At 39.0% G+C, this 25,707-nt stretch overlaps 1 protein-coding gene across 2 annotated transcripts in view; it reads right to left on the bottom strand.

Annotated features, from left to right (window-relative positions):
- Window positions 1–2,787: 2,787 nt before the first annotated feature.
- CYP2C49 (cytochrome P450 2C49) overlaps window positions 2,788–25,707 on the bottom strand; it is a 40,243-nt gene continuing 17,323 nt past the window's right edge. Inside the window, 5 exon segments of one of the 2 annotated variants that reach the window (NM_214420.1) lie at window positions 2,788–3,335; window positions 6,078–6,219; window positions 20,466–20,653; window positions 22,628–22,769; window positions 24,425–24,601. In NM_214420.1, coding sequence (NP_999585.1) covers window positions 3,154–3,335; window positions 6,078–6,219; window positions 20,466–20,653; window positions 22,628–22,769; window positions 24,425–24,601 — 831 coding nt within the window. In that variant the 3' untranslated portion in view covers window positions 2,788–3,153. 2 annotated transcript variants of the gene reach the window in all.

Genomic DNA, 25,707 nt, shown 5'->3' with positions numbered 1-25,707 from the left:
ACAAACAAAACAAAAAAAAACCACGTCTATCTCTACTTCTATTTAACATACTATTGGAATATATTCTCTAGCATCATGACTATCTCTACCCTCACTTACTTCATTTATCCACAATCTATAATCACAAGACACATTTTTGTACTATTGTTACAGATTAACTATCCTGTTAGATGAATTAAGAATAATAAAAATTATTTTAATCCATCTTCCATTATTTCCTCTGTAATGCTCTTTCTTTGTTTATATGAATTAGAGTTCTTTACTTGTATTACTTTTCATCTCTCTGAAGAAAATTTCTTTTTGATATTTCTGCCAGTCAAGTATTGGAAACAAATCCTCTCAATTTGGTTTGTCTGAGAGTCCTTCTTTCTTGTTTTTTTCTTTCTGTCATTTTTAGGGCCTCACCTGCGGCATATGGAAGTTGCCAGGCTAGGGGTGGAATCCAAGCTGTAGCTGCCAGCCTACACCACAGCCATAGCAATGCTAGATCTGAGCCTCATCTGCAACCTACACCACAGCTCAGGGTAATGCTGGATATTGAACCCAGTGAGTGCGACCAGGGATTGAACCTGCATCCTCATGGATACTAGTCAGATTCATTTCCACTGAGCCACAGTGGGAACTCCAAGAGTCCTTATTGCTCTTCACTTTTGTAGCCACTCCCATGGCCTGCAGAAGTTCCCAGGCCAGGGATCGAACCCAAGCCACAACTGTGACAAGGCTGAGTCTTTAACTGCTAGCTCAGCAGGGAACTCCTCTCCTTCACTTTTTTCTTTTTTTGCTTTTTAGGGCATCACAGGCGTAAAGAAATTCCCAGACTATGGGTCAAATTGGAGCTGCAGCTGCTGGCCTACATCACAGCCAGAGCAACTCGGGATCCAAGCCACATCTACAACCTACACCACAGCTGTAGCAAGGCCACATCTTTAACCCACTGAGCGAGGCCTGGGATGGAACCCACATCCTCATGGATAGTAGTTGGATCCATCACTGCTAAGCCATGATGGGAACTCCCTCTCCTTCATTTTTACAGATAATTTCACTGGATACATAAATAAAAGTGGGTGGGAGCTTTTTCCTTTAGATACTTCAAATATTTTACTCCACTCTCTTTCTGCTTGCATTTTGAGATAATTCCAATGTAATTTTTATTCTGTTCCCCTATAGGTAAGATGTTCTCTTCCTCTGGCTGCTTTTATTTCCTTTGTCTGTATATTCTGCATTTGACTATGATGTGCCTACATGTAGACTTTGGGATATTTTTCCTACTTGATGTTCTCTGAGTTTCCTGAATCTGTGGCATAGTGTCTGACATTAATTGTGGGAAACTCTCTGAAATTACTGCTCAAATATTTCTTCTGGAGATCTCTCTGTCTTTAAATAATCTTCTCCATTGAAGCATTATACCCAGAGAGAACAATACACATGCTCTAAATGTGCAGGTCAACACACTAACACCAAGGGAATATATCTGTATAACCAAGATACAGGTCATGAAAAAGAATTCCATGATTTTTTTTCTTTGTACTGTTGTGGACATTTCATTTTCTTCCTGTGTGGTGATCATTTGATTGGTCTGTTACATTCCTTCCGATACATGTTTTCTTCATATCCCAATGTATTGCATTTCTCTTAAGTACATACTTAGAAGTAGAACTGCTGGACACACATGCATTTACCTCCAGTAAAGAATGCCAAAGAATTGTCCAAATGGTTGAACCCATTTACAGTTTTACTCAAAAGGCCAGGTGCTTTGCTTTCGTGCCTACACTTTGTATAATTCTTTTTTCATTTTAACCATTCTGATGGCTCATAAGAATATCTCATTAAAATTTTAACTTGCATTTCCATGACCCTTAATGTTGCTGAGCACTTCTCAGATGTCCACTGGCAATACTGAGTCTTCATATGGGAACAACTAACTTATTTTGGATATGAGCCAATAGTTAGCTTCACACCGTTTTTAAACAAATATAAGTGTCAGAAAGAAACCTTGGTAGTATGTAGAAAGAATTACTTTACTCTGAACCATTTGAAGGTAAATTGCTGACCAAAGATCTGAACTATTTTAGTAGATGTTTTCTTAAAAGAAGGCACATCTCTTATATAACTGTAATAAAACCTTCCAAATCAAGAAAATAACACCCACACAATAGGAATTTCTAATTCTCATTTCTATTGGTGTTTCAGGGATAAGTCCCAAACATACCTTTTATCTCCCAGTTCTCTACACTTCAGAGATGTCATGAGACTAAAGCCTTCAGGATCCCAAAGTATCATAACTGCCAACACACCGATGTTAAGAAGAAAGCAAGGTGATGGGATGTAGAAAGAAAAATAGAATCTGCTAACATCTTCCCAGGATGTTGTTCTTGTTTAGAGAGAAAAGAATGACACTTAGAACACATGATTGTAAGTACGAAAGTACATATTAAGATTTGCCTGTAAGCTTGCTTGAAATACAAAGTAATGAGAATATTTCATGTCTTCAGTGTTGACAGAAACCAGAAGAATGAATTCTAATTCTTTCTCTTCATTCCTTCCTAATGCTGATCCTCTCACTATTTCTCTACAGGTTAGGACCATTCTTAGACACGATTTCTCTCATTTTTCCAAGCCAAACCTCAAGTAACTCTAGATGACACTCAGCAAAAAGAGTTTTTCTGCCCTCTTCCCCTTGCTCCTTCTCTGTTCTTATCACTATGAAGACAAGAAAGGCCTCTTCGGACTCTATTTTTTAATCATTTCTTACCTGCACTACACACAAAAGAAGGAAAGTCTGAGAATGGCTCAGCAAAGTGTGATGCTTTTTATTTAGAAATGCAGAGGACAAACAGCTACATACTGGCTTACATTAATCTCTCTACCGTTTCACAGTGATAACACAGTACTAACTCAATATTAGGTAGCAATGAACACATGTGATAGCCAATTTGAGTGTTACAGAGCATAAAGATAGCACATACATTTGTGCAGTAAAACTTGGGAAACTTTTAATAGAGGTTGGATATTAGCTGGATATTGAGGGAATGTGGAGATACGAGATGGGAGGTCAAAGAGAGCATCCCTGGTAATGAGAAAGGGGTGAACAAAGCCCAGAAGAGGACGAGTTACAGAGAACAGCATCGCAGCAGCCGCAGGGTCTGCTCTTCATTATACAGGAATGAAGCGGAGCTGGTATGAGGGTGGCATATGGCTGAACCCACTTAAAATGGGGGTGGTGTCGATGTCCTTTAGGTCAACCACAGGTTCCAGGGTAAATTTCTGTAAAATGCTAGTCAGGAATAAAAATAGCTCCATGCGGGCCAGGCCTTCTCCCACACAAATTCGTTTTCCTGAAAATAACACACATAGGCAATTTGATCCCAGAATATTGTTTACAACTCTCACAGAAAATATGCAATAACTATTTGACAAATAACTGAATAGGAGGAGGGTTGGAAGGATGGTTAGAGAGACAGAGGTTGGATATACTTTCAAAAGCACATGGCTAAATGTGTCACTCTCCCACTGTAAAATAGTCAATGTCTCTCTCCCACCTGTTTCATGAGATGAGGTCCAGATGGGTTGAACTGGCCCTCCATACTTTGTTCCCAGTCTAATGTTCCATATCATTCCTTCCATTCTTCAGTGCTATGCTACTGTACCATCTACTCCCAGGGCTAGCCATATCCAGGCATTTAAAAAATTAAGGTACATTTGATTTACAATGTGGTGTTAATTCCTGGTATACAGAAAAGCGATTCAGTTTTATATTGATCTATATACATATCGATATAAAACTGAATATGTATAAAATATATATTCTTTTTCACAGTCCTTTCCATTATGGTTTATTATAGGATAGCGAATATAGCTCCCTGTGCTATACAGTAGGACCTCACTATTTATCTATTTTGCAGAGTCATTTGTATCTGCGAATGCCAAACCTCTCACTTATCCCTCCCTCACCCTCTTTTCTGTTTGGTGACCATATGTTTGTATTCTATGTTTATGAGTCTATTTCGGTTTTACAAATAAGGCCATTTGTATCATATTATAGACTACACATTTAAGTGCTATTACGTGGTATCTGTCTTGCTCTTTCTAGCTTACTCACTTAGGATGATAAGTTCTAGGTCCATCCACGTTGCTACAAATGGCATGATTTCATTCTGTTTTTATAGCAGGGTAATATTCCTTTGGGTATATATGCTGCCACACCTTCTTTAATCATTGTTAATGGACATTTAGGTTGCTTCCATGTCTTGGCTACTGCAAATTGTCCTGCTATGAACACTGGAGTGCATTTATGTTTTTGAATTAGAGATTTGTCCAGATACATGCCCAGGAGTGGGACTTCTAGATCAGATGGCAGCTCTGTTTTTAGTTTGTTAAGAAACCTCCATACTGGGGGTAGTGGCTGCTGTTGTTGTCATTACTGAGAAAAGCAAGAAGGCCAAAATGTACTCTGGAAATTTTAACATATTCAAGGAACTTACAGATCAAGCCAGCAGAGATTAACCCCAAAAACATGTGCACAGGAAAAAGATAATGTGCATTCATTGGAATGTTCACACTGAATATTCGTAAAAACCATCATTCTCTAAATGCTGGCACAGCTCAGGGTCAGCTCCAACCCATCGCCTCCTTTTTGAAAAAATTTCACTGGAGTATAATTGACTCACATGTTGTGTTAGTTTAGGTGGTATATTGGGTGTCTTTTAAGAGAAGGTAATTTCCTCACAGTTCTGGAGGATAGACATCCACGATGAAGGTGTTGGCTGTTATGATTTCTTCAAAGGCCTCACCCTCAACTGGCAGATGGCTATCTTCTCACCATGCCCTCATGGTGTCCTTCCTCTGTACACTCACCTAGCCATATACACCTTTCATCAATCTCCAGTGCACCATGAGGTTTCTAGCTTTGACTCGTGCTTTCCATTTGGTTAAGGTGCTCTTCTCCTATACTTCCTTCAGGACCCATGTCCCATGTCACTTTCTCTTTATGATCTTCACAGGCAATAGAATCTTGCCCTCTCTGGGTTTCCTCAGAATGATCTTCATGTTTTAGCTGAAGCATGGATCACCCTGAATCACAAGTCTCCATTTAATTGTTTTTATGCTCTGCTAAAATGTGCACTTTTGAAGGGAAGGCCCAGTCCTTGACATCTTGGTACATACTGAGCAAGACCCAAAGCAGGCATCAAAAGCCATCAATTGCATGAAGGTTACTCTATGGCCAGAGACGAGGCACACACTGTAGCTATGGAGAACCAGTTTCCAAGGCCTAGGATCATGAGTGGAGGAAGATCATGGTGCTCTGGAACCACTGCAGAACATCCGGCCACACTCCCAAGGAATCCTGATACTACAGTTGTATCACAAGTTATGACCCTTTCAATCTAGAGGAAATGTCCTGTTCCTATAAAAATCACCCTGCCCTGTTTTGTTACTCAGCTCTTGTGAGGCAGCTCAAATTCCCTTTCTGTGATTAGAATGTTACTTATTCTATGTTATGCCTCACTGTAGGGTATGAGTGACCAGAAAGCAGGCAGTTTCCCCTCTGGTCTCATGAGCAGCCTGTGCTTTTCTCTCCAACCACACTACTCTTCCTTCATTACAGTGATATGTTTACTAATCTGCTTCCCTAACTAGGATGTGAGCCGGTATGTTGCCCCTTCAGTGCTTGTAAAGAGCTGTAGCCCCAGAGCTCAGCCTGGCGACTGAGAGACATTACAGCAAATACTCAAAAGTTGTGGACTTTTATGCCTTTCTTATGTCAGGCAAGGAAAACCTAAATGAGCTTGGCTTGCTAAGAGGAGCTCTTGGGCAGCTCAGGGATCTATCAAAGAGGTAGGATTCAATCCGTTTGTTTTCTAGCCTTTTCATTTTGGCAGAACTGGGTCACTTTCCCAGACTTCCGATGCTGGGAGTGTATGATGATGGGGTGGAAAGTGCATGGCGTTGGGACTGGTGCTCAGGATCATGGACAAAAAGCAATTCCACCAGCTCCAGACTGAGCACCATTGAGTTCCAACCATTCCCTGAAAGATATCTTGTCCCCTGAAGTCCCTAAGGCAATTAATGTTCATTACCTGTTGAGAAAGGCATGAAGCAGTCACTCTTCTTAAAGTTGCCACTCTCATCCAGGAAGTGGCCAGGGTCAAACACCTCTGGGTTGGGGAATTCTTGGTCATCACGCAGCACAGAAGTCAGTGATGTTAATACAGTCGTGCCCTGGAATGAAAATGAAGATAAACTTTGTTATAAGGAAGTCATGGAGCTGGAAGAAATGTTGCAAATCATTTAGTCCAATCTTTTGATCTATAGTTGAGGGGTCCCAGGTCTACATAAGGGCAATGGCAATCCCAGGCAGACAAGCCAAGTGCAAAAGAGGGATGAGCTTAACATCAGTGGCAATGAGGTTACTCAAGTGGCCTCCAAAAGCATTTGAAAGACTGAGTATGCAGTCACTTGTGTGCTGATATCCAAATCCCCTTTTATTTATCACAATGTTTGGACACTGTTCTCTGTCCCACCCTTTGCTCTATTTCAGTACTTCAGTTTTACTCACATCTCATGTGCAGATTATGGTTTAAAATGGAAGCCTCTGCTGGCTCTTGAAAAGTCAGATGTGTTTGGATACTGTTTACAGGGCTTTTGAAAGGAGAGGTCTGATCTGATTAAAAATAACAAAGGGCAAATCCATACACACAGAAACAGATCAGAGGTTGTCAGAGGATGGAGGGACGGAGGACTGGGCAATGAGTGCTTACTGCGTGAGGCATTTCCTTTTGGAGGGATGAAAATGCTCTGGTATTAGAGAGTAGCTATGAATGCACAACATTGTGAAGGCACTATGTTGCAGTGAATTGTCCACTTTAAGACAGCTAAAATGGAAAATTTCATGTTATGTGTATTTTGTTAAAATAAAAAAGAAAATTTGCCCAAGTGGAAAAATAACTTTGTAATTAATATTATAAATACACTAAAAACTGCTGAGTGTTTATCTTGGGATGGAAATTTGTTTCTCTCCATTTAAAAATGTGGGGGAACACTTCATTAAGGATGAATTCTAGGTTTAAAAAAGTGAGATGATCAAATTAGAAAAATTATCTATTTCCAACAGTTCAGGTAAAGATCATCAATTAATGCTACACTTGTTGGATGAATGATGTAGGAAACAGTGTACTCACAAGGTCTTTAAAGTACTATGCCATAGATATTTGTTTATTAATTACCTGTGATAACTAGAACCTCAACAAAGGAGCCATATGCACACACATCCTTAATAACAGATTACCTTAGCATCACCAATAACGGGATAAATTGACATTACATGTCTTTAGCCAAACTATGATGCAGTAGGACATACCCAAAATCACATATGTAATTTTCTTGTGCAATACACAGAACTGGAATCTAATCTCAAGGAAACAATCACACATGGCCAGACTGAGGAACATTAAACATAATAATTGTCCCAGTTTTTCAAAGCAGTCAATGTACTAAAATGAAATAAAGGGAAAAAAACTCTTCTTGACAACAAGGGACTAAAAGGCACAGACAATCAAATTAAATACCTGTGCCTTGATTGGATACTAGATGTCCCCCCAAAAACAAAAAACAAAAAAACAAAAAAACAAAGAAACAAAAGCTTTACAATATATTTTAGAATAACTAAGAATATTTAATTTTAGCATATATATTAGATAAAATTATTGTATAGATGATAATTCCTTTAATGTGAAGGCTTTGTTGCTATGTAGATAAAGTCCTTGTTCAGATACATACTGAAGTACTTAGGTGTTAAGTATAATAGAAGACTCATGGATATGCAGTTAAAGTGTAGATACACATACAAATTTCACTTATATACATCCATTTTATATTTAAATACTATTTAAATTTTAAAATATTTTAAATTCAAAACTGGGGGTAATTCCACCCTTTATCATATTAAAGGTCTATAATTTTATTTTTAAAATTATTGCCTTGTATATTTTAAAACAAATAATACAGAGAGTTTCCATCAGGGCACGGTGGGTTAAGAATTCAATTGCAGCAATTCAGGTGACCATGAAGGTGCAGGTTCAACCCCTGGCCTGGCACAGGGGGTGAAAGGATCTGGCATTGTTGCAGTTGCTGTGTAGGTCTCAGCTGAGGCTTATATTCAGCCCTTTGGCTGGGAAATGCCATATCCCACAGGTGCAGCCATTAAAAAAATACAAATAAAAATTAGGAAGTGACTTCGTGGCTCAGCAGTTAACAAACACGACCAGTATCCATGAGGATGCAGGTTCAATCACTGGCCTTGCTCAGGGGTTAAGGTTGTCAGCTGTGGTGTAGGTAGCCAACACGGCTTGGATCTGGTGTTTCTGTGCCTGTGGCATAGGCCAGCAGCTATGGTTCCAATTAGACCCCTAGCCTGGGAACTTCCATATGCCACAGGTGTGGCCCTAAAAAGACTAAAAAAATTTAAAAATAAAAATTAAAAAAATAAAACAAATAGGAGTTCCCACCGTGGTTTGGTGGTAATGAACCCGACTAGCATCCATGAGGATGCGGGCTCGATCACTGGCCTTGCTCAGTGGGTTAAGGATCCAGTGTTGCCATGAGCTGTGGTGTAGGTCACAGATGCAGCTCAGATCCTGCACTGCTGTGGCTGTTGGCAAAGTCCAGCAGCTGTAGGTCTAATTCGACCCCTAGCCTGGCAACTTCCATATGATGTGGGTAAGCCTTTCAAAAAGACAGGAAATACAATACAATAAAAGAATAATAGTAATTACAGGAAACTGTTACTGTAAGATTTTAAAGCTTAGGTTGGCACAAAAACCTGTATGCAATTATTTGTAGCATCTGTATTCAAAGAGCCCCAAACTGGAAATAATCCAAACATTAATCAATTAGTAAATGAATAAACAGTTTGTGTTACTCCATATGATGGATTGACCATCAATAAAAAGAATAAACTAATGACACATGCAATAACAAAGATAAATCTCAAACATAGTCTGTCACATAAAAAAAGAGATAAAGGCATGAGTTAATGACAGGTTATTTCCTTCGTGTCACATTCTATTATGTTGCACTCGTGAACAGGCAAAACTGTAGGACCAAAAACAGATCGGTGGTTACCACCAGGTAGAATTAGGGGAAATGCATCAGCTGCAAAAGAAGAATAAGAGAACTTTTGGAGGTGAGGACAATGTTTTATCTTAGTTGTGATGATAGTTCACATATTATTCAAAACTCTTTAGACTCTACTCTTAAAAGGGTGAATTTTCTTTGACATAGCTTATATCTCAAGTAAAAAAAATTGAGGAATATATTAAGTCACAAAAAGTATATATGGTGAAAAGGAAATCAAATCTAACGATACAAACCCATTTAGACTTTCCAAACATAACCATTCCCACCAACTAGTTATATGTCCTTCTAGAGATATTAAGCATATCAGGCAGATAATCCTACATACATTTATGCCACTTAGCACTTTCTTCTCTTTTTTAACCCAATGACAAGCATCTACTGGATCATGAGTTTTTTCTTCCATAAAATGATTTGGATATTGTCCCATATCAACATACACACATCTACCTTTTTCAAGTGACATAATGTAAATGCACCATTACACTACTGATGAACATTTAGATAAGTCAAGATTTTTTTTTTTTGGTCTGTTGTGTTTTTAGGGCCACATGCATAGATTATGGAGGTTCCCAGGCTAGGGGTCCAATCAGAGCTGCAGCTGCCATAAAAATGCCAGATCTGAGCCGTGTCTGCCACCTACAGCACAGCTCACCACAGTGCCAGATCCTCAAACCACCGGGCGAGGCCAGGGATCGAATCCACAACCTCATGGTTCCTAGTCGGATTCGTTTCTGCTGCACCACAACAGGATCTCCATCAAGATATTTTTTTATCACAAGTAATAATGCAAGGATGATTTTTTTGGACATTCCTTCATTAGCATTTGCAGTAGATACTAAGAATTTTAATTATTGCATTACAATATACCATATCTTATTTTGAATAGATACGGCTGAATTATCCTCCAAAAAAGATGTACTTATTTATAATCCTGCCAGTGGCACTTGAAAGTTCTCACATACAAATAGCCTCACCAATACAATGTTTTCTTAGAGCCTGAATTCATCTCTCCGATAGATGAAGAGTGTCTTATACTTTTTGCCTTGTATTTTGCATATGTTACCTGATTTAACTCTTGCCATATTTTATTTAAGTAAATAAGATTAGCATTAAGAAAAGTTCACAAATGTCTTTACCAGGACATGAATATTTACACAAAGCAGTATCAATAAGGAATTTAAATAGTTCAGGTGAGGTTTTGACCATCAAATGAAACTGCACCAAACTTATATTGCTTTTAGTTTTCCAAGTTTTTTTATTAAAAAAAATTTTTTTAGGAGTTCCCGTCGTGGCGCAGTGGTTAACGAATCCGACTAGGAACCATGAGGTTGCGGGTTCGGTCCCTGCCCTCGCTCAGTGGGTTAACGATCTGGCGTTGCCGTGAGCTGTGGTGTAGGCTGCAGACACGGCTCGGATCCCGTGTTGCTGTGGCTCTGGCGTAGGCCGGTGGCTACAGCTCCGATTCAACTCCTAGCCTGGGAACCTCCATATGCCGCTTGAGCGGCCCAAGAAATAGCAACAACAACAACAACAACAAAAAGACAAAAGACAAAAAAAAAAAAAAATTTTAAATTTTTTGTCTTTTGTCCTTATAGGGCCGCACCCGTGACATATAGAGAATCCTAGGCTAGCGGTCTAATAGGAGCTGTGGTGGCCAGCCTACATCACAGCCACAGCAATGCCAGATCCGAGCCATGTCTATGACCTACACCACAGCTCATGGCAACACCAGAGCCTTAACCCAATGTGCAAAGCCAGGGATCAAACCTGCAACCTCATGGTTCCTCATTGGATTCATTTCTACTGTGCCAAGATGGGAACAGCAGTTTTCCAAGTTTTTAGTGCTGCATAATTAAGGATGAGGGATTTCTAAACTCATAGTATAGGGGAAATAAGTAAAAACCAAAAAACCCTTAGATCAGCTCTAACACAGTAGCCTGAGTGATCCATGGCTACTTATATTTAAATTAAAGCTAAATATCCTGCTGTATAGCACTGGGAACTATATCTAGTCACTTGTGATGGAGCATGATGGAGGATAAGAAAAAGAATATATGTATGTGTATATGTGTGTGTTTGTGTGTGTATGACTGGCTCACTTTGCTGTACAGTAGCTAATTGACAGAACACTGTAAACCAACCTCAATGGGAAACATTAAAATCATTTAAAAAGGTAAATTACAGCTACATAAAAGGAAATAGCATTTAAAATTCAGTTCCTCAATGCACTAATCACATTTTAAGAACTCACTAGGCAATGTGGTTCATGGCTACGACATGGGACAACAGAGATACTCAGAATTCCCTCTTCCCAGAAGATAACAGTAGTAGTTTCAATCTTAATAAACTCACAACCCCTTTCCCTTCAAAGTAGAATGTCTAGTTATCTCATTTTTATACATAATAAGATAATATATGCAGGCTTCAAATGGGAGTAGCTTGTAGGATACCAACTAGAAAGGCTGAATAAAAACAGAAACCATGTGTTAGAAAGCAGAGGAAAGCTGCTGACAAAAATTAGGCTCAAGACTCCAGACCTGGAATAAACCTGGAAAGGTAAACTGGCATCTATAATCAACGTTTGACTGTGTTAATATCTAGTTCAGAAACAGGAGGTGTTATGTAATTCTGTCTGCCTAGTGGAGGGAGGAAGAACACTTTTGGGAAGAAGACAAACTTCATCTGAGAAAGCATTTTTTTTTCTTATGTAATATCTGAGCTTAGGCAAACTAATTAGGCATGGGAAAGATTGCTAAGTGAACACACAAAAAAGGGAGAAGGGGGTAATTATATACATATAATTATACATATATATATATGGAAAATTACCCACCTAATTTTTGAGGCCAACAGTACCTTGATATCAAAAGTCTGAGAAAAAATTCAGACCCGTCTCTTCTGACATAAATACAACAGTTCTCAATAAAATGTAGCAAACCAAATCCAGCTAGGTGTATGTGACAGAGACAGACAGAGAGACAGAGAGAGCAAAGACAAAATATATGTCATATAAAGAGATGCAGAGAATCCATCTGATGAAACTGATACACATTTATGAAAAAATTATAGATTGCCAAGATCAGGGGAGAGGGAGAAATGATGAGTTGCTAACCGGTGGGTATAAACACCTAGTAATACAAGACGAGTAAGTTCTCAAGATCTGCTATACAATGTTGTGCCTATAGTTAACAATAATATATTGTACATTTAAAATCTGCTAGGATTTTAGTAAATTTGAGGAAATTTTACATGTAATTTAAAATAATAAAATCTGTATTCTTAAAACAAGAAAACTACATTTTGTTGTTTTTTTTTTTTAATTAGGAAAGTACCAAATCACTACAATCTCTGTCAGAAGGGAGAAGTAGGAGTGGCTCCTCACTCATTCGACAAGGCCATCATTACCCTAATCCCAAAACCAGACAAAGATGTTGAAAGGAAGGAAGGACCAGGACAATGGCTCTCAGGAACATACATGTAAAAGTCCTCAACAAATAGTAGCCAATCCAATCCAGTAATGTATAAAAAGAACTATATACCACAAGCCAGTGATACTTATCCCATGTATGCAAGGCTAGTTGTACACCTGAAAAGCAATTAATGTAATTCATCACATCAACAAGACACAGAAGAAAAATCAGAAAAGAAGAAGGAAGAAGAAGAAAAATCAAAGATGAAAAATCAGCCCACATGCTGAATATCAACAGATGCAGAAAAAAGCCTTTAACAAAATATAACACCCATTCATGATAAAAATTCTCAGTGAACTAGGAATAAAGGGCAACTGCCACAACTTGATAAAGAATATGCAAAAAATCCACCTAGAGCTAACATCCAATTTAGCGAGAAACCCAAAGCTTTCCCACTAAGAACAGGAATGAGACAAGAAGGTCTCATCTCACCACTGTTTTTCCATGTCATATTAGAAGTCTTAGCTAAAGCAGTAAGACAATAAAAGGAAATAAAAGGTATAGAGACTGGGGAAAAATTAGTGAAACTGTCTTAGTTTGCAGGTGACATGATCATCTATGCAGAAAATCCAAAAGAAATGAAAACCTTTTTCTGAAACTGATAAGGGAGTATACCATGATTGCAAAATACAAAGTTAACTCATGAAAATCAATTGTTTTCATATATACCATCAATGAACAACTGGGAATTAAAATTCAAAGCATAATGGAACTTACTTACATCAGCAGTGAAAAAATGAAAATAGTTGTAAATCTCACAAAATAAGTATAAGATCTACATGAGGAAGATCACAAAATGCTGACAAATAAAACAAAAGGATCGAATATATGGAAACTTTCCATGTTCATGGACAGAAAGACTTCAGGATGTCAAAATGTTAGCTCTTCTCCACTTATTCTGGGAGTTCCCATTGTGGCTCAGTGGTTATCAAATCCAACTAGGAACCATGAGGTTGTGGGTTCGATCCCTGTCCTGGCTCAGTGGGTCAAGGATCCGGCATTGTTGAGAGCTGTGGTGTAGGTCGCAGACATGGCCTGGATCCCACATTGCTATGGCTGTGGTGTAGACTGGCAGCTGCAGCTCTGATTAGACCCCTAGCCTGGGAAACTCCACGTGCCATGGGTGCGGCCCTTGAAAAGAAAAAAAAAAAAAAAAAGACAAAATGTTAGCTTTTCTCAACTTACTCTCTCAGTTAAATGCAATCTTGACCAAAATTTCAGAAAATTATTATGATGATAATGACAACCTGATCCTAAAGTCTATATGGAGAGGCAGAAGATTCAGAATAACCAATTCAATATTAAAGAACAAAGTTAGAGGACTTACACTACCCAAATTCAAGAGTTAATTTAAAGCTACACCAATCAAGACAAGTGTAGTATTGATAAAAGAATTAACAAGAAGATCAATGGCACAGGATATAGAGTTCAGAAACACACCAACATAAATATAACTGACTGATCTTTGACCCAAAGGAGCAGATGGCAATGTAATGTAGTAAGACAGTTTTTCAAAAGTGTTGCTAGAACATCTTAACGCCCACAAGCCAAAAAAAAGAAAAAAAAAAAAAGGATATTATACCCTTCACAAAATTAACTAAAAATGAATCACAGATCTACATATAAAATGCAAAATCATATAACTCCCAGAAGAAACACATGAGAAAATCTCAGTGACTTCAGGTTTGGCAGTGACTTTTCAGATGCGACATCAGAGGCACAATTTATGAAAGAAAGAATTGATAAACTACCTTTCATTAAATCAAAATTTTCTGCTCTGTAAAAGACATTTTAAAGAGAATGAAGGACTTCTTGGTGTGGAACCATGAGGTTAGGGTTTGATCCCCAGCCTCATTCAGTGGGTTAAGGATCTGGTGTTGCCATGAGCAGTGGTGTAGGTCACAGATGAGGCTTGGATCTGACATTGCTGAGGCTGTGCCATAGGCTGGCAGCTGTGGCTCCAATTGGACCCCTCGCCTGGGAACCTCCATTTGCTTGGGTGTGGCTCTTTTGAGAGAAAAAAAAATTAACAGATTAAAAAAAAAACAAAGGCCATAAAGAAAGTCAAAGAAGGACAGTATTTAATGATAAAAGGATCAAGAAGAGGATATTACACTTGTCAATATATATGGCCCTGACATAGGAGCACCCAAATACATATCACAAATACTAACAGATATAAAAGGAGAATCCATGGGAATATAACAATACTAGGAGACTTTAACACTCCATTCACATCAATGGGCGATTGCTCCAGACAGAAAATCAATAAGGCAACAGAGATCCTAAATGACACAATTAATTGATACTTTGGGGACATGATATCCAAAAAACTCAGAATACACATTCTTCTCAAGGGCACATGGAATATTCTCAAGGACAGACTACATGCTGGGGCATGAAACTAACCTCAACAAATTTAAGAGTGTAGAACTTATTTCAACTATCTTCTCTGACCACAATGGCATGAAGCTACAAGTCAACCATCAGGAAAAGAAGTGAGAAAAACTGACTACGTGGACATGAAACAACAGGCTTCTAAAAAACCAATGGGTCTCGGAGAAAATCAGAAGGATCATTTCAAAATGCCCCAAGACAAACGACAAAGAAAACATGACCATTCAAAAATCTATGGATGTCTCTAGACCAAACACTCTCTGACAGAAACCACAGCAATATCATCTCAGATCCACCTTCTAGGGTAATGACGACAAAAACAAAAATCAACACATGGGACTTCCTTAAACTTAAAAGTTTCTGCACAGCAAAGGAAACCCTAAATGAAACAAAAAGGCAACCCACAGAATGGGAGAAAATCTTTGCAAATGAAGCAACTGCCAAGGGATCCATCTCCCAAATTTAGAAACACCTCTTGCAGCTCAACACCAAAGAAACAAACAACGCCATCAAAAAATGAGCAGAAGATATACACAGACAATTCTCCAAAGAAGACACGTGGATGGCCAAAAAGACACATGAAAAGATGTTCCACATCACTCATTATTAGAGAAATGCAAATCATAACTGCTATGAGGTACCACCTTACACGGGCCAGAATGGCCATCATCAAAAAGTCTGCATACAATAAGTGCTGGAGAGGGTGTGGAGAAAAAGCAACCCTATCACATTGTTGGTGGGAATGTAAATTAGTGCAATCACTGTGGAAACCAGTATGGAGATGCCTCAGAAAACTCAAAATAGAATCACCATTTGATACAGTGATCCCACACCTGGCTATCTATCCAGAGAAAACCATGACTCAAAAAGATACATGTACTCCAATGTTCATTGCAGCACTATTTGCAATAGCCAAGACATGGGAACAACCTAAATGTCCATTGACAGAGGAGTGGCTAAGAAGATGAGATACACATACACAATGGAATATAAATTGGGCATTAAAAAGAACGAAATACCAGCATTTGCAGCAACATGGATGTACCTGGAAATCATCATGCTGAGTGAAGCTAGTCAGTAAGACACCAACATCATATGCTATCACTTACATGTGGAATCTAAAAAAGGACACAATGAACTTCTTTGCAGAACAGATACTGCCTCACAGACTTTGAAACACTTATGGTTTCAAAAGGAGACAGGTTGGGGGTGGGGGGATGGGCTGGGGGTTTGGGATAGAAATGCTATAGAATTGGGTTGTGATGATTGTTGTACAAATATAAATGTAATACAATCCACAGAGTAATTAAAAAAACAAAAACTATGGATGCCTCAAAAGCAGTTCTTAGAGGGAAGTTCATAGTGATACAGGCCTTCCTCAAAATACCTAAAGTTAGCAGAAGGAAGGAAACCATAAAGACCAAAGAGGAAATCATTGAAAGGGAGATTCAGAAAATAGAAAAAAATCAATAAAAAACCAAGAGCTGGTTCTTTGAAAGGGTAAGCAAAATTGACCAACCTCTGGACAGACTCACCAAGAAGAGGAGAGAAAGAATTCAAACAAACAACATGAGAAATGGAAAAGGAGAAATGTCAACAGATAAACAGAAATACAAAAAAAAAAAAAAAAAAAAAAAGGGGAGTGATATGCCCACCAATTTGACAACCTAGAAGATATGGAAAACTTTCCAGAGACAATAATGAATCAAGGAAGAATAGATCAATTGATCAGATCATCACTAGAAATTAAGCTGAATATGTAATAAACATACTCCCTACAAACAAATGTCCAAATGTCCAGATGGCTTCACAGGCGAATTCTTTTTTTTGTTTGTCATTTTGTTTTTCCTAGGGCCACACCCGTGTCACATGGAGGTTCCCAGGCTAGGGGTCTAATCAGAGCTACAGCTGCCAGCCTACACCACAGCCACAGCAATGACAGATTCAAACCTTCACAGGCAAATTATACCAAATGTACAAAGGAGAACTTATACCCTTCCTTCTTAAACTTTGCCAAAAGATTGAAGAAGATGGAACACTCCCAAAGACATCCTATGAAGCCACCATCACCCTAATACCAAAACCAGACAAAGGTACACCCAAACAAAGAAAGTTATGGGCTAATATCTTTCATGAATATAGATGCAAAACTTCTGAACAAAATTTTAACTAACCAAATCCAAAAATACGTAAGAAAGATCACACATCATGACCAAGTGGGATTCATCCCAAGTCCACAAGGATGTTTCAACATATACAAACAATCAATGTCTACACCACAGTAAGAAAACTCAAAAACTGCATGACCATCTTCATAGATGCAGAAATAGCTTTTGACAAAATCCAACATCCACTCATGATTAAAAACTCTTACCAAAATGGGTATAGAGGGAACATATCTTAACATAATAAAAGCCGCTTGTGACAAACACACTGCCAATAAAACCCTCAGTGGAGAAAAGCTGAAAGCCTTCCCACTAAAATCAGGAATAAGATAAGGATCGCTTCTCGGCCTTTTGGCTAAGATCAAGTGTAGGAATAAGACAAGGATGCCCACTCTCACCACTTTTATTCCACATGGTATTGGAAGTCCTAGCCCTAGTAATCAGACAAACAAAATGAATAAAATCTTTCCAAAGTGGAAGAGAAGAGGTAAAACTGTCACTCTATGCAGATGATATGATACTATACATTGAAAGGACTCCACACATAAACTACTTGAACCGATCAAGGAATTCAGTAAGTAGCAGGATATAATATTAAAATTCAAAAATCAGTTGCATTTCTGTATACTAACAATGAAATAAATACTAGGAAAGGAATATAAAAATACAATACTTCTTAAAAATCGCCACCCAAACAATTAAATGCCTAGGAATACACCTGACCAAGGAAGTGAAAGACTGTACTTAAAGAGGATTCAGGGAAATGGAAAGATATTCTATGGTTCTGGACTGGAAGAACTAATACTGTTAAAATGGTCATACTACCCAAAGAAATCTACAGATTTAATGCAATCCCTATCAAATTACCCATGAATTTTTTCACAGAACTAGAACAAATAATCCAAAAATGTATATGGAACCATAAAAGATCCAGAATTGCCAAAGCAATCCTGAGGAAAAAAGAAACCAAGCAGGACTCTCCCAGACTTCAGACAATATTACAAAGCTACAGTAATCAAGACTGTGTGGTACTGGTACAAAACAGGCATGCAGATCAATGGAACAGAAGAGAGAACCTAGAGATAAACCTAGACACCTAGGGTCAATGAATATTCGATAAAGGAGGCAAGAATATAAAACAGGAAAAAAACAGTCTCTTCAGTCAGCGGTGCTGGAAAAACTGGACAGCTGCATGTGAGTCAATTGAAACTAGAACACACCCTCACACCATGCACAGAAACAAACTCAAAATGGCTTAAAGACTTAAACATGGAGTTATCATTGTGGCTCAGAAGTAACAAACATGACTAGTATCTATGAGGGTTCGATCCCTGGCTCCTCTCAGTGGGTTAAGGATTTGGCGTTGCCATGAGCTGCAATGTTGGTTGCAGATGTGGCTCAGATCTGGCTTTGCTATGGCTGTGGTGTAGGCTGGCAGCTGCAGCTCCAATTCAACCTGTGGCCTGGGAACTTCCATAAACTGCTGGTGTGGACCTATAAAGACAACAACAACAAAAAAGATGGACACATAAGACAAAACACCATAAAATTCCATAAAACACCATAAAACTCCTAGAAGAGCCATGAGCTGTGGTGTGCATTGCAAACATGGCTTGGATCTGGCATTGCTATGGCTCTGGTGTAGGCTGGCGTCTGCAGCTCCAATTCAACCTGTAGCCTGGGAACATCCATATGCTGCTGGAGTGGCCCTAGAAAGACAACAACAACAAAAAAGACAGACACATAAGACAAAACACCATAAAATTCCATACAACACCATAATACTCCCAGAAGAGCCATGAGCTGTGGTGTGCATCGCAAACATGGCTTGGATCTGGCATGGCTATGGCTCTGGTGTAGGCCAGCAACAGTAGCTCCAACTCGACCCCTATCCTGGGAATCTCCATATGTCTCCTAAAAAGCAAACAAAACAAAACGTACAAACAAAAACTCTTAGAAGAGAACATAGGCAAAATTTTCTCTGACATCAACTGTACAAATGTCTTCATAGGTCCGTCTCCCAAACAAAGCATTGGAAATAAAAACAAAATACACCAATAGGACATAATCAAACTTACAAGCTTTTGCACAGCAAAGTAAACCATTAAAAAAACAAAAACAAAACCCAAAAGAAAACCTAAGGAATGGGAGAAAATAGTTGCAAATGATGTAACCTACAAAGGCTTAATCTCCAAAACATACAAACAACTCACACAATCAACAGCAAAAAACCAAACCCAATTGAAAAAGGAGCAGAGGACCTAAACAGACAATTTTCGCAACACGCACAGGAAAAAATGCTCAACATCACTAATTATCAACGAAATGCAAATCAAAACTACAATGACACTATTCAGAATGGCTATCATGAATAAGACTACAAATAAATGCTGAAGAGGCTGTGAAGGAAAGGGAACCCTCCTACATGGTTGGTGGGAGTGTAAATTGGTACAACCACTATGGAAAACAGTATGGAGGTTCCTCAGAAAACAAAATATAGAACTACCACATAATCCAGCAATCCCACTCTTGGGCATGTATCCCAAAAAAACTTTCCTTGCAAAAGACACATGCACCCACATGTTCACTGCAGTACTATTCACAATAGCCAAGACACGGAAACAACCCAAATGTCCATTGGCAGATGAAGGGATCAAGAAGATGTGGTACAGATACACAATGGAATACTACTCAGCCATTAAAAAGAACAAAATAATGCCATTTGCAGCATCATGGATGGAACTCGAGGCTCTCCTACTAAGTGAAGAAAGTCAGAGGGAGAAAGGCAATACCGTATGATATCACTTTAAAAAATGGCACAAATGAACCCATTTACAAAACAGAAACAGACTCACAGACATGGAAAGCATACTTGTGGCTGCCAAGGGGGAGGGTGAAGGAGCAGGACAGACCTGGAGTTTGGGATTATTAGATGCAAAGTACAATATCTAGATTGGATAAGCATGGGGTCTTGCTGTACAGCACAGGGAACTATATCTAATCACTTCTGATAGGACATGATGGAGGATAACATGAGAAGGGAGTGTATATATACTATGGCTGGGTCACTTTGCTATACAGCAGAAACTGACAGAACATTGTAAACCAACTATAATAATACAAAATAAAATTTTAAAAAGAATAAAAAATAAAAACTCATAGCCACAAATGACAAATACCAAAAAACCCATCAACCCACCACATGTATGGCTTTTGCGATTCTCTCATCTATTGAATTGAAACCATACTGTGAACATGGGAACTTTAAGAGCATTGAGCTCACTGAAACAAATCTTACCTTGGGGATGAGGTAGTTTCTGAATTTAATGTCCCTGGTCACTGCGTGAGGCACGCTGATGGGGACCAGGTCAATGTATCTCTGGATCTCATGCACCACGGCATCTGTGTAGGGCATGCGGCTTCTGTCCTGCATGCAAGGACTTCGGTGTCTCTCAATCACAGAGTCAATCTCTTTCTGCACTTTGGCTGATAAGACACAAGTAAGACTGATGGAAAAAGAGCTATGTCGTATTTGCATACCAATTCAGGGATACATGGAGCTCTACCAAGGTGTCCCAACATCATTACAAACATCACTCACATGCTCAGAAGTACATCTAGACACAGAGACTGAGTTGTCTAATTATAGGTACAAGTGACTTTCACACAAGGCAGGCTTTGAGATCAATCTATACACACCTACATATCAGCACAAGGATGAATACAAATAGAAATAACAAAATGCTTCAAATATAAATAGATATTTGCATTCCCATGTTCACTGCAACATTACTGACAACAACCAAGATACAGAAACAACCTAAGTGTCTGTCAATGGATAAAGAGATAAGGAAAAGATGGTGTATATAGAGCATATTATGCAGCCAATAAAGATGAAAATTCTGCTTTTTGCAACAACACGAATGAACCTGGATGATATTATGCTAAGCAAAGTAAGCCAGACTCAAACAGACAAAAACTGCATGATCTAACTTTTATGTGGAATCTAAATAAGTCAAACTCAGAGTTCCCATCATGACTCAGCAGAAACGAAGCTGCCTAGTACACAAGAGCATGCAGGTTCAATCCTTGGCCTTGCTCAGGGGGTTAAGGATCCGGTGTTGTAGTGAGCTGTGGTTTGGTCGCAGACATGGCTCAGATCTGGCATTGCTGTGGCTGTGGTGTAGGCCCGTGGCTGCAGCTCCGATTCAACCCCTAGCCTGGGAACCTCCGTATGCCGTGGGTGTGGCCCTAAAATGACAAAAATAAAATAAACAAAAAGTCAAACTCATAGAAACAAAGAGGGAAGGGGGCGGTTGTCAGAGGCTGGGGGTGGAGGACATGAGAAAATGTTAGTCAAAGGGTACAAACTTTCAGTTATAAGATGAACAAGTTCTGGGGATGTAATTACGACATGGTGACTATAGTTAACAATACTCTATTACGTCCTTGAAGTTTGCTTAGAGTCATTAATAAGCTTGATTGTGGAAATCATTTCATAATTTGTCCATATATGAAATCATCACTTTGTACACCTTAAATATATAAATTTGTATTTGTTAATTATATTTCAGTAAAACTGGAAAAAAATAAAGTTGTTTAAAATGGGATAAAACTCTTTAGTCATATCTTCTGTCTAAATAGCATGTATTTTTTTCTAATTCTAATCTTTTAAAATACCTCCCTGATTTTGGGAATTTTCTGTCTTTCTCAACAAATCTCCTGAATTTTTGCTGTACTTCAACAAATATAGTTCTCTACCCTATAGTTTTCTACCCTAGCATTAGAATGCTGCATATTCAGAATATGGAAAGATTTCTGGGAGTTCCCGTTGTGGCTCAGTGGTTAAGAAATCTGACTAGGGTCCATGAGGTTATACGTTCCATCCCTGGCCTTGCTCAGTGGGTTAAGGATCTGGCATTGCCATGAGCTGTGGTGTGGGTCACAGACACAACTTGGATCCTGCATTGCTGTGGCTCTGGCATAGGCCAGTAGCTATAGCTCCGATTAGACCCCTAGCCTGGGAGCCTCCGTATGCCACAGGTGTGGTCCTAAGAAGACCAAAAACAAACAAACAAACAAACAAAAAAAGACAAGGACAAACAAAGTGGACTCTTCTCAAGAAAACTAATATTCAATCTTAGGCCAATTTATGCTGGCCATGCCTGCTGCAAATCCCTTCTCATGAAGTCCAGACATTTATCCAGAATTTTTTATTTATGAAATCCATACATTTAGAGCCTTTGCTATTGCTCACGCTGAATTCCCTGTTTTCAATCATCCTCCCCTGTTGCCCAAACTTGTCTCCTTTTTATCCTTTTCTTAATATTTGGACAACTTGTAGTTGGTGGCACAGAAATTTAAAAAATAAAGCATCTCTAATGAAATAATATGGAGGCCTCTCTCCATGTCTTCCCAACCTCTCCTCTGAAATCACCCTGCCCACCCTGTTGGTCATACCTGTGACATCTGGGTGCTTCAGCAGCAGGAGGAGCCCATATCTCAGGGTGGTGCTTGTTGTCTCTGTCCCAGCTCCAAACAAGTCAGATATAGTGGCTATCAAGTTTTCAAAAGTAAATGCCACCTGGTGATTGTGTTTTTCCTAGGAATGATTTCATGTGATTATCTGATACTTTGCCAGCATGTCTACTTGCAACCAATCAGAAATAATGCATTGTTATAAAGTTAAGTAAACCTGGACACTGGAGAGTAGAGTGCTAACACAACCAAAACTACGGGAGTTTCCCAGTGGATCAGCATGTTAAGGGTCCACTCTTTCCATGGCTGTGGCTCAGGTCACTGCTGTGCTGCTGATTCGATCCCTGGCCTGGGAACTTCTGCAGGCTGTTCACATGGCCAAGAAATTGAAAAATAAAAATCAGTAAAATAAAAAAAACAAAACAAGATGACTGTATGGTAGGACAAAGCGCGAGGAGTGACAGATCTTCATTTCCTATTCCTTATAACTTGCTTGCCTGGAAATACCATTCCAAGCCTCTTTTGCAGCTACAATGGACAAGCAACATACTTCCTACCAAAGGTGTACTGAGGCCAGGTTCTCCCTTCCTGTCTTCTTACTCAAAACACAGATATGAAGGTGCATGTGGTGTGGACATTATCTTGGAACATGAGTCTGAGCATGAAGGTGAAGCCTGTATACCTAAGTATGCCAAAGATGAATGGAAAGCACTTGGGTCCAGGATACTTCTGGGCTAGCCCTGGACTGCCCAACATGAGACTCTCTGTATGTGAGATTAGAAAAAACCCTATTTCCTTAATCCTTTGTCATTTTTCTTATTGGTGGGCAAATACAATCTTAGCTGACAGAAATGAGCAAACTAGAGCCATATCTTAAAAAATATTACAAGCCCAACTCAAGAGTTTGCAATTCTCTTCTCCCAACAAACTCTGTGTCTGTCCAAATTTCTTTCTGGTTACATCCAGATAAGGCTTCTTTCTCCCGCCCATCTACTCTCCTTACCACAACACATCTCTGAACTTCTCATTGCACCATTCTACGAAACCAAAATTCCCTCCCCTATGACTTATTGCAAATATTTGAAGCTCTACATCAAACTTCAGGACAGACAGGAAGCCCACGCAGCTTTAACTCTTCCTTCTCATTCTCCCACATGTTGTGGGAAGTGATCACATCCACCTTCCTTTTATGGCTCAACACTCTGTATTTCTCACTTGTTTGTATTTCCATCTCACCTGAGATGTACATCCTCTTTCTCCTCAGGCGGCCTATTAGTACTTAACAAATAGGATTCAGGTATCCTAGTTATTTAAACATTTGACTTTATTTAATTTTTTTTGGCCATGCCCATGGCATGCAGAAGTTCCCAGGCCAGAGACTGAAGCCATTCCACAGTAGCGACCTGAGTCACCCCAGTGACAACATGACCTTAACACTAGACCACGAGGAAACACCAACACGTCAATTTTAAGCCTACCATGGTGCTCAGTTCAGATCCATGTACACATAAGCATCTGAAGTGCTGGTCAAATGATGGAAGATAATACAAGGAAAAGAATGCATATGTGTATATGTGTGTGTGTTTCTGTACAGCAGAAATTGGCAAAATAGTGTAAATCAATAATATGTTAATTAAAAAAACAAACTAAAAATACCCCATAAAGTGCCAGTTAAGAATTTCTTGCCTCACCATTTAAACTTTCCTAATAAGTACAGAACTAGTCCATGTACCAAAAAATTTAGCCAAGCAGATAATCAATCTGTCATTAACATTTTACCTGTTCCATCTTGATCAGGAAACAATCAATGAAGTCCCGAGGGTCCTTAACATCCAGGGATGCTTGATGTTCTTTTACTTTCTCCAAAATATAGCTTTTTACATAAGCAGAATTTTTAAGCACTTTGTTATGACTCCCTGGGAGATAGTCAATCAGAGCAGGGAAATTATTGCAGACCTTAAAGATTAAAAAATACATTTAGTAATCTAAAAATATATCTTGAAGACATATATACCATAGGCCAAGCCTGTTTAAAAACTGAGATGAACACAAAATGCTCTCTATCTTCAGGGGGAGCCTTTTACATTGTACCCATAAAGTAATTACTGAGAGTTCCCATTGTGGCTCAGCAGGGTAAGAACAAACTGGTATCCATGAGTGTGGGGGCTTGATCCCTGGCCTCACTCGGTGAGTTTAAGATCCCAGTTTGCCGCAAAGCTCTGGTGTAGGTTGTAGAGGTGGCTCAGTTCCAGTGCTGCTCTGGCTGTGGCATAGGCCAACAGCTGTAGATCTGATTCAACACCTAGCTCGCGACCTTCCATGTGCTGCTGGTGTGGCCCTAAAACTATTTTTCAAAGTGATTCTCTATGCTGATAGAGATATTTCTGGGAGACACTCTGACTAGATGATGAAAGTTGATAAGTCATTTCCTATACTCATATATCAAACATATGATATTAAAACATCTGCGTGTCAATTCTCTCAGTTTTTACATGAACTCTTCCCTACAACCCTGAAATACAGAATGAGATGAATGACTATGATTCACATTTTATACATAAGGAAACAGGTTAGGAAAGTTGGGTAACCTGATATAGAACACAAAGCCACTCCCTGCTATTTTTATATTATCAAGCAGCCTCAGAAACAGAACCACTATTTTGATAACTCAGGGGCATGCAAATATGACATGAAACCCAACTCAGCATTTTATCGATAAAGGACCTGTGCACCAGAGCAGGTAAATGACTTTTCCAAGATCACATGACTTTATTTCGGTAGAGTACATTGGCTCAGCACAGGGCAAAACTGTGGTGTCTAGTTGAGGCTCATACACCCTAAAACCAGTTCTGACATCCCAAGCCCAATTACCTTGTCAGCTACATTCCCAACTAGCTGCACCCCTGAACCTAGTCAGTGTTCCCTGGTAGCATCTGTGTCCACAAACAGTCTTCCTTGAAAGACCGATTCTCCTTCCTAAATTAGAATACTTATGTGAAGGAATGTGATGAAGAAGTCACTAAGGGTCATTGGAGCACAAGCCTTGTGGGCAATGGAAGCCT

This window comes from Sus scrofa, chromosome 14, assembly GCF_054392235.1.
Source record: "Sus scrofa isolate SSC_HxYL_T2T_F1_AM1 chromosome 14, Sscrofa_HxYL_maternal_Yorkshire_Landrace_v2.0, whole genome shotgun sequence".
In the NCBI taxonomy this organism is placed as follows: domain Eukaryota; kingdom Metazoa; phylum Chordata; class Mammalia; order Artiodactyla; family Suidae; genus Sus; species Sus scrofa.
The sequence above is the reverse complement of the archived record's forward strand: the minus strand, read 5'-3'. Positions and strand labels throughout refer to the sequence as shown.